General features: G+C 33.9%; 1 protein-coding gene across 1 annotated transcript; it reads right to left on the bottom strand.

The window, feature by feature from the left end:
- Positions 1-5,656: 5,656 nt before the first annotated feature.
- Positions 5,657-9,233, bottom strand: LOC145025651 (polyadenylate-binding protein 2-like). Its single transcript, XM_078976792.1, has 8 exons — positions 8,643-9,233; positions 7,991-8,109; positions 7,244-7,900; positions 7,075-7,152; positions 6,902-6,991; positions 6,500-6,817; positions 6,170-6,406; positions 5,657-6,097 (listed from the first exon to the last, which is right to left on the bottom strand). The coding sequence occupies exons 1-8, from the start codon at positions 8,968-8,970 to the stop codon at positions 5,834-5,836; spliced, it is 2,091 nt and encodes a 696-aa protein (XP_078832918.1). The 5' UTR covers positions 8,971-9,233; the 3' UTR covers positions 5,657-5,833.
- Between the last annotated feature and the right edge of the window lie 1,272 nt (positions 9,234-10,505).

Raw genomic sequence — 10,505 nt, forward strand, 5'->3', positions numbered from 1 at the left:
TAATAATTAGGAACTTTGTTTGTGGAACCAAATTTAAACAACAAGAAATTGCAATTGAAAAAACTATTTCTTTTAGAATGACATATGAGAGACTAATGGTAGGCCAGGTAAAAAACAATTAACAAGCGGCGGTTGGATATCATGTTTTGAATTATGAAAATGCATCTTAGGTTCATTTCATGGCTATGCATTTAAGGGTGTTGGAAATTTACATAAAAGATCATTTACTATTGAAGATGTAACACAAAATATTAAATTACAGTATTTAACAGTATTATTAGAAATTTTATGTTAGAATTTACCAAATCTGGTGTGTTATATATGTGGTTCCTAGGGCATATCAAAATACATCTTTGCACAATTTTCCATGTATTTTATGAATCGTGAAGGACCACAATCTATGCTTTCATTGAGTCGTTTTTATGGAAACTGTATATATGACTTTTTCTTTCAACAACTAAAGATTTTATTAAAAAGTTGTCACAAAGTTAACAAAAATTTACAATGGAATAGAATAGAGTTTAAAAGCCAAAACATTCTATTAATAATTTGGGTTTTGGGTTCGAGGTACCAAGGGTGCCTCCAATAGTGGTATCTTACATTTACTTCATTCAGCGGGTTATCCAACCCGATTCCATCCCCCCCTCTCTTCCCTTTTTTCTTGTACTATAGGCTTAAGAACTTGTATATATGTTGTTTTGTATGGGCGTGTTTGGCACGGAGCTTTTGGAAGCATTTGGGAGCTTCTAGCTTTTAGCTTTTGATAAAACGCTCTAAGTTTAAACAAAAAATTTCGTTTGACAGTACGAGCGTTTAGCTTTTAGTTTTAACAAAACGCTCCGATTCTAAAAGCTACTTCATGTAGCGTTTAACAAAACGCTCCTGAGCTTTTGAAATCAATTTCCATAATTACCTTTAAGAATATATTTATATATTTATTTATTTTTAATCAATTGTTCTTTTATGTAATTTAATATATTTCAAAAGCTTTCAGATACTTTTGCCAAACATTCATATAACAAATAAAAGTTACAGCTTCCTGCTACCAGCTAACCGCTACATGCTTCCAATTAACAGCTATTTTTGTCAAACACACCCTATGTGTTTTAAGTTTTAACTTAATAGATTGAGTGGGATGGAAAAGATGTTATTTCTGTGTTGGGAAAGATAGAAGAAATAGAAGAAAAAAAACTGTTGTGAAATTGATTGAATAAATAAAAGAAAAAAACTGATATGAAAGTGATTTGACTGCTAGTTGAAACTCCATAATACAAATGCCTCCTGACAAGAGATTCCATGTCTTTCATGTCCTAGTGGCAAATACCACAAATAATGGAAGAGATGTCATAAGATTGCTATATATGATTATGTTTATGTAGAGAAAAAAAATTGTTCAATATATATATAGTTTTAAATAAACCAACAACTTGTAAGACAATTTAATTTATACACATATATTTTAATTGTTTTCAAAAATAATGACAATTATAAGCCTGTTATGTGTGATCAACTAACTAGTAATTCACAATTGATTTGATGATTAGATTCGCATCCTAGACGGATTAGGAGTGTGACATATGCTGTGACATATTAAATTGGTTCATTGTCCGGTAACGTGAGATCAAGGTTGGTCACTAACTTGTACTATAAAGTTGTGTATATATTGTATTCATTTTCTTAGAGTTTTATATACTTATAAGAATCCAAAGATGGAATTTTTACCAAGCTTTTTTCATTTGTCATATCATATTTTGAGCTTCCGTTTTGTCTTAACTCTATGATTCAGAGTTTAATAAAGAAGAAAAAAACACGGAGAAAAAAAAAATGAAAAGATGTATTCTGTTTTTGTGTTCCCATGTTCGAAATAAATAAAATGAATGAAGTTCTATGATGAAGAATACAACGTATATTAGTTGGTTAGAAAGTCATGATTATAAAGTCTGTAATTTTTTCTATATTAGGTTGAAGGGAAATTTTTATAAATAAAAAAAGTCCTTGTATTTGAATTAGATTACTTTCTTTCCAAATTCATTAATTTTAAAAATAAAATTAGATGGGAAGATTATCAATAATCTCCCTGCGAAATGACATTTGACCTAGTGATATGAATGTGTATTAAAAGGTTTCTTATTTAATTGAATACGTATAGATGTAGACAAATGCTTTCGGTGGATATATATGTTTTCCCTTCTAATAATAATAATAATTATTATTATTATCGTCCCTTTTCTTATTTGTATGATTGTATCGTAGCATTAAAAAAATTGGAAAAAGAAATTCTCGAAACACATTATAAAGATAAAAAGATGATGTATTTTTTTGACTTGATATATAAAGCGTGTTTTAATAAGATATATTGGGGCCAATGAGGTCCAGTTCAACTGGACGGAGACACACTCTAGTTTTCCCATTCCAAAGGTTTCTGGGTGGAAACAAATTTGATTCGTCTCCAAAGCAATAAAGCCCTTAACGGGAAACTAGGTTGTTAGAGATGTTATTCTTTTATGGATGGATCGAACCCGGGTTCGTTGGATGTTATGACATACTATTCTATCTAATGTTACTACCCACTGCACCAAACCTCTTATTCAAAAAAAAAAAAAAAAAAAAAAAACTATATTGTGACAAGGACACTTTATACATTTATATCTTCGTTTTCTAATTTTACCTCATTACTTACTAAACCTTGCCCCCACATTTTTTTTGTGCTCGTCTCATCTTGCACAAAGAAATGAGTTAATCATTTAAATGAGTACCAATTTACGCATTGTGATGATGATTTGTGACAATGCATTTTTTGGTTCAATTGTTTTCATATATAAAGATTGTTTGTTTAAATACTTAAAATTAGAATTAGGAAGAATGGAATTTATATTTCTGACAATCAAACTTAATGTACATTTTATTTAAAATTATATTTATAACTATTATTAAATTATTAGTCATTAAAAAACATAAATTGTATACATGAGGGTATAGTGGTAATTTATTCATATTCAAACTTTTTATTAATTTCAAAAAAAAAAAAAAAAAAAAGTCTATATCTAGGTAGAAATTATTATCTATTCAACCACCATATTCATTCATGACTTAGCATGAAAATAAATAAATAAATAAATAGCACCCTAACTTATACTTTTATTGGTTTGTGTCAAAAGATATTTTGTTATTGGTTAGTTCCTACTTAGATAAAATATATTAAAATACATATTAAGGTTATGTCTTAATGGTTAAAAAACAAAATATATCAAAATTTAAATTTTTTCTATAAATAAAGACCAAAATATATTTTATTATTGTTATTTAATATTTTATAATGGTTAAAAGTTGGATTATGTTGAATTGTTTGATAAATTTGGTAAAAATTGGTTTATATATGTTGTGTATATAAAAGAAAATTGATTTTTTTAGCATAAAATAAAAAAGTCATGAATAAAAAATATAAAATAAATATAAAATAAAACTATTTGAGTAGCTTTTTTAAAGATTCTTTGATTAGCATTTCCAATAATTGTGATGGGTCTTATAGTTTTCAACCAATTAGTAATAAACAACTTATACAAACAATATATAAAGAATCAAATTGAAAATACTTTGTTATTGTAAAAATATAATAAGTTTTTTCATAAAATATGAGTAAAAAAATCCACAAAAAAACTATGTGTATTTTTTAACTATAGTGTTATGATGATGTGTATAAAAAATATTAAATGAAACTTTAATGATATGACATGTGTATATTGGACTCATACACATACACCATCCCAACCTAACACCTCGTGGAAACACATGGAGGGCTCAACGCAATGCAACACACCCTTATCTTTTTCTTCCTCTATTCTCCTCTACTTTTCTTCCTTCTTGGCCTCAAGACGGCGTTCATGGATGAACATCATCCCTCTAAGGGAAGAGGGAGTCGTTCCCTCCCAACTCACTGAACTCACTGTCATATCAATTGTTTCTTCTTTTTTTTCATCTTTTCCAACCCACAACACACGAAAATCTTATCTTTCTCAACTAATTTAATTTTAAAAAATACAAAACAACTAAAGTACAAGTTTTAAAACAGTTGGTATAAGAGAAAATGAGAGAGAGAAAGTAGAGAGAGATGATGATGTGGTTAAGTGAAACCAATTAAACAATCCGTTGAAACGGGAGTAATACCCCGGTAACTCTATTGTTAATTAAGATTTTATATTTGACGGTTTTTAATTTTTTTTTTTTTAATTGAATGGGTTGAAAGGGTTAGGGTTGTTAATTGGGTCAACCCGATCGGGTTTCGGGTTAAACGGGTTGGGTTAATCGGGTTTTCACAAAAAATAATTTAACCTGACACCCGACCCTATTAAGGTATGGGCTGGTCGGGTTCGGGTTAATCGGGTTTCGGGTTAATAGGGTCGGGTTAGTTGAGTTAGTCGAGTTAATACACTAAACGCTTAATTTAAACATAATATATATAGTTTTTTCAAGAGTGAAACCATTTTTTACTCTTTTCTTAACATCAATAATGCATACAAATTGAAATAAATTAAAAATAAAATATCATAGAGCTCATGGTTATTACAGCATACGAGAAAGCATGCATACCACAATAGCTAAAATAATTCTTCCATTATAAATATTAAATAGATGAACTTTCAATCTCTTGTTAACGATCAACATCATGTAGTTTATTCATGTTTATACTTAATTTAAAATAGAAATAACTATCAAAATAAAATCTTTACTTTCTCGATCGCTCTAGTACTTTTGAGATGTGGAGGTTTTATATTCTTTTGGACTTCAACTTCACAAATAGGAGTTACTTGAGCATCATATGCTTCTAGAGTCATAAAATTTTACATTTTCAAAGGGTTTGTAGTCTTTTTGTACTGTTCAAGTAGAGAGCAGTGGAATATATAAAGGTTGTGAATTCCTAACCGGGTTATTCGAGTTGACCCGAAACCCGATTTTTTTATAAAAATCAACCCTAAACCCGACCCCAACTACAAATCGGGTTTGTCGGGTTAACCCGATTTGGAATTCTATCCCTATTGAACCCGACCCTAATTACCTTATTCTGATTAGAGTCGGGTCGGGTTAATCAGGTTCAGGTTTTTTTGACACCCCTAGAAAGGGTTTAAAAAGATAGGATTTTCGTATGTTATGAATTTGAAAAGATGAATAAAAATAAAAAAGAAAAAATAATATAGCAGTGGGTTCAATGAGTTGGAATGGAATAACTCCCTCCTCTCTAAGAGAGGCACAGAGAAGAAACATGGATGGTGATGTGGCAGCATTGTAGGTGGGTCAGCCTAATCAATATATATAGTTCCAAGAAAGTTTAGATCACCAAAATTTACATGTAACAAAGATTGATCACTTAATTTAAGTCAAAGTTATGTTTATGGACTTCTGTTAAGTTAAATTGTTTCTGTCCAATTTACTTCTAGTTTATTATCTAAAACACATAATTCATTTCATTGTTAAAAATTTGGTATGCATTATCCTTGAACATCCCCCATCAACTGGGACAAAATAAATAAATAAATAAACAAAAAGTCATTACTTGGGCCTTGGGGCAGTGAAGAAAAGTGCTGCAAGAATCTCAAATTAGGACTAAAATAGCAGGAGAAAACGTTTTAGCTAAAGACCAAAAATGGAATAATAAAAAAACTGAGCAAAGGAGTTGAGCTGGGTTTTTTTAAACAATCACATATCAAAAACCAAGGGTCCAAGGCAGGCATCCTCCTCTACCGGTCTAATAATGTTTTTTCAAGCAACGAGTCTATAGAAAAGAAAAAAAGATTAAATTAAATAAAATTTAAAAAAAAAAAGCCTCATCATGTTCTACTCAAGAAACAAGATTCTCATTGAGAGAGAGGGAAGCAAGCTGAGCAGCAGGAGGAGGAGCATTGGTGTTGTTGTTAGCAGGTTGATGCTGCTGAACATTCCTAAGAACCTCCATAGCCTCAGCAACCTTAGCCTTCAAAGCATCCGGCGACTCCAACAAATGCAACACCTCCGTCTGATCCATCTCCAGCAGCATCCCTGTCACCTTCGCAGCATGCTCATGCTCCAACTGGTCCACCAACGGATACAAACTCTCCCCCAGCATCTGCACCAACATTTAAAAAAACCAACCATCAAAAACAATCCACTACTTCCTCTCTCCCTCACATTTACTAACCGTTCTTTGCTGCTCAGGCGGTGCGTTCGCAAGCGCAGAAGCCAATGCTGTAATAGGCACCGCCGGCTGCTGCTGCTGCTGTATTCCGCCAGTAGCACCACCATCTCCCCCTCCACCTCCACGCGGAAGTATGCCGCCCATGTCGTAAGGCACCGGCAGCATCCCTCCTCCCATGTTTCCATCTCCCATGTTCCTACCTGGGTAACGATACATTCGTCCACCCCCTCTTGGAACCATCTGTATAAAAAAATAAAAAAGAGCAAATTTCCTCACACATGGTTGCTATAGCCTATATATAGATAATAATATGGTAAATGAAAGTAATCATACCTGCTGTTGCATCATTGGAACAGGCTGCTGATTTTGTTGCACAGGACCTGCTCCACGTCTTCCCCCCATGCGTTGACCCTGTTGACCCTGTTGCACCACCGGAACAAAGAAGTTTGGCATGGGACCCCCGCCTGGCCTCATTCCGGGCACCAGCTGCTGCTGGTAACCGAATCCAGCTTGGGGAGGAATGATAGCAGGTGGGGCCTGCCCGTAAAATAGCTGCTGCCCCATTCCCGGTCCGCCTGGAGGATACATTGGCATACGTGGCGCCATCATTGAAGGTGCCATTGCAACTGGCCTCATTTGCGAGAATTGAGCCTAAAATCAACAAATCACAAATACTTTAAAAACCAATTTTTTTTTTTTTTTAAAATCAAAATTGTTTCCTGATAAATCGTTTACCTGAAGCCTTGCCCTTCTTTCTTCCTTACGTTGAGCAAGTGCAACGTAAAGTGGCTTGCTAACAATCATTTTCCCATTCATCTCACTAAGCTGTAAATGTAAAACAATCAAAAAACTCCTTAATTTTTCATTAAAAAATATATATAGTCAGACGATATTTATTAAAATCTTACAGCTCGAGAAGCCTCTTCAGTAGAGGAAAACGCAACAAAACCAGAACCTCTACTGATTCCGCTAGGATCACGCATAACCTAGCAAACAAAAAACCAAAAAAGGTTATCTTTTTATGATTTTCCCGAAACACCCTTTAATTAATTAACTAATTAATGAAGTTAAATTGACCTTGCAGGAAGTGATAGCACCATACTCCGCGAAAATCTCCTTAAGCTTATCATCATCAATGGTGTCATCAAGATTCTTGACATATAAATTAACACCTTGAAACTTATCAACAGCTTCTTTAGCAGTCTGTTCGAATCGGCTCTTTAGTTCCATTTCTCTTTCGGATTTCTTCTGAGCCTTTCCAACATACCACTCCTTATCATCAAATTTCTTCCCATTTAAAGCCTCGACAGCATTAGCAGCATCATCTGCATTCTCAAAGTTGACAAATCCAAAACACTTTGATTTCCCATCTCCATCTCTCATAACAACAGCGCTGGTGATTGTTCCATATTCACCAAATGTCTGTTTCAGATCTTCATCGGTTGTGGATTCAGAAAGATTCTTCACGTACACGTTATTGAACTTTGTCCTGCTTAAAGAAGAGTCACGTTCTTGCTTACGAAGAAAATGACCAACATAGACTTGTTTGTCATTCATCAGCATGCCATTAAGCTTATCAATTGCAGTTTGAGCAGCTTCTTCAGTGTCAAATTGCACAAAGCCATAGCCTTTTGATTGCCCTGTGCCATCAACTGCAATCTTGCAAGAGAGAATGTTACCAAAGCTTGAAAAGGTGTCGTGAAGGGCTTTGTTGTCAATGGACTTGTCCAAGTTCTGTATACACAAAATAATAGGTAAAGATATGTATAATAATATAATGTATATAGTAAGAAAGCATAAAGGAAGTGTAATCAATATACAAACCTTAATAAATATATTTGCAGTTCCACTTTTACGAATGCTCGGGTCTCTGTGAGAATACATGATGCGAATCGCCTTTCCATTTACAGCTGTGAAGTTCAGTACGTCAATAGCCCTTGCAGCTGAAAACAAACATATGTGAAACGTAAATAACTAAGAACACAATCATGAGCTACAAAAATGGTATGAAAAATGCCCAAGATTGAGAATCAATGTGAATTTACAGCAAAACCGTTTGTAAATATACAGAAAAGGAAACACTGATGTAAACAACTTACATAATCGAGCTCCACTTGAAAAATAGACAATGCACTAACAACTTTACAAGTTATAATTAACAAAAGGGATTCACGTATGTTCATGATTCATATTTCATACATTTAGAGTAGAGATTGTGTCAATTGCTAATGAAGGTGGCTGGTTTCCCATATGATCTGTGTGATAGCGAAATATCGCAATTGTATATCAAGTGAAAGGAATTCAATTCCATAATTGTATATCATGCGGAAGGAATTCAATTCTATAAATTCGTAATGCGCAGAGAACAGATCTTTCAATGGATACAGAAAACTACATTGATCAATAAAAATACAAACCAAATGTAAAAATCTCAACAGCGAAAATTGGAAATTTACAAATGCAGGTAGAGACTGACCATCAGGAGGATTGCTGTAGTTAACGTAACCATAACCAAGGGATCGCCGAGTGGACAAATCCCTACAAACCCTAACAGAGACAACCTGCCCAACTTGGTTAAACAGATCGTACAGCTGCGAATCAGTAACATTGAATTCAAGGTCCCCAACGTAAAGCGATGTCGTGACAAACGACTGATTAGCGCCGGCTGCCGCTACCGCCACCGCAGCGCCAGCAACAGCCGCAGCAGCAGCTACACCGCTAGCATTGGCCGTCGTCGTCGTCGTTGCCGACGCCACACCATTCGGTCCAGATACCGTAAGAGGTTGTACCTGAATCTGCGCCATTTTTTCTCTTTCTTTGTCTTAATTAATAATTAATTTAACCGAATCAAACCCTAACAACTCAACCACCCTCTCAATTCAAAACTTTTAAAGATTTTTTTCCGTAAAATTACCAAAAAGGGATAAAACCGCCGGAGAGCCGATAACGGAGATACTCGTCGGCGACGTTGAATAGATAAATCTAGAGATCAAAATGCGTAGAGAGCGAGCGAGCGATTGTTTCTTTTTTTGGGAGGGCAGACAGCCTGCACTGCACCGGCCGGAGAGTATTCTACAGCTTTATATACGTAAGAGAAAACCCTAGCTTTAGAGTGCGGGGTTGGGATGATCTGAGCCGTTGATTTTAGACATGTATGATGTGATCTTGAAAGTGCGGACCAAGCATTTACCGTTAGATTTAGAGGCGTAACGTGTACGATTGAGATGTCTCATCATGTGATGGTGCCGTGATCTAGTGTTTCGCGCCACATATAGTTACCGTATACGATCATATGACTATCTGGGCTTGGACAGTTTCCTCATTCCTGGGGTCAATTTGGTAGGCCACCTTGAATATAATATTGGGCTGCTTATCCCAATAATATAATTTATATTTTATTATTTTATAGAATGTTATAACTTCACGTTTTCTAGTAATTAAACAACTAATCTAGTGCTGCATGTTATATAATAACACCTTTATAATATAAAGTTGCTTTAAGGTAAGATTATTTATTTATTTTACATATCTAAAGAATCCATTTTGAATTGAAAGATCTCTGTCATATTAATTTATTTATGACTATTTGAATATGTTTTCTTTCCACATACATTGGTATACATATTAAGTTGTGTACCGACCTATGAACAATGTTTAGTATCCAACCGTGTTGTTCTTGGTTTGGCCTAATCAGCGGATTTTTTATTTTTTTATTTTTGGCTTCTTTTTTCAATTGTTCATTTATTTATTTTGTTTTTTTGTTGTGTCGTTAATGAAAAGAGGATTTTAGCTGGATTTCTTTCTTCTCATTCAATCATTGATTTTCCGTTAGGATTGCGGGAGTAGCAACGATGTATCGGGGAGGAACAATTGTGAGAGTCTGAGACGATTTAATAGAATTAAGAGGTTTTTAGTCGGATTCCTTTCTGCTTATTCAAACCTCGAATTTTCGTTAGGGATGCGAGAGGGGCGGCGATGGATTCTCTTCTTCCTGTAATATCGTCACCGATTTCATAGATCATCTTCATCATATAACCTTATACACGGCACCACAAGATAGCCCAATGGACGTTGATGTTAACCCAAATATTATTTAGAATATGATCATCTATTTTGTTTGCATTTATTTTGATTTTCATTAAAGTATTATTTTTGTATTTGCATCTTCGGAAAATTTTCAATTTGTGGTATCTATTTTCTCATCATATTTGTTATGATTTTTATCTTCCATCTATTTTGAATTTTGAAGGTCCAAACCTAACTCAATACCTTCACACGCTTTTTGTGGTTTACTCTAAACTCTAGTTTGCTCTACTCATTTTTGTGTACTTACGTTTAA

This window comes from Lactuca saligna, chromosome 1, assembly GCF_052625555.1.
Source record: "Lactuca saligna cultivar CGN05327 chromosome 1, ASM5262555v1, whole genome shotgun sequence".
Classification (NCBI taxonomy): Eukaryota; Viridiplantae; Streptophyta; class Magnoliopsida; order Asterales; family Asteraceae; genus Lactuca; species Lactuca saligna.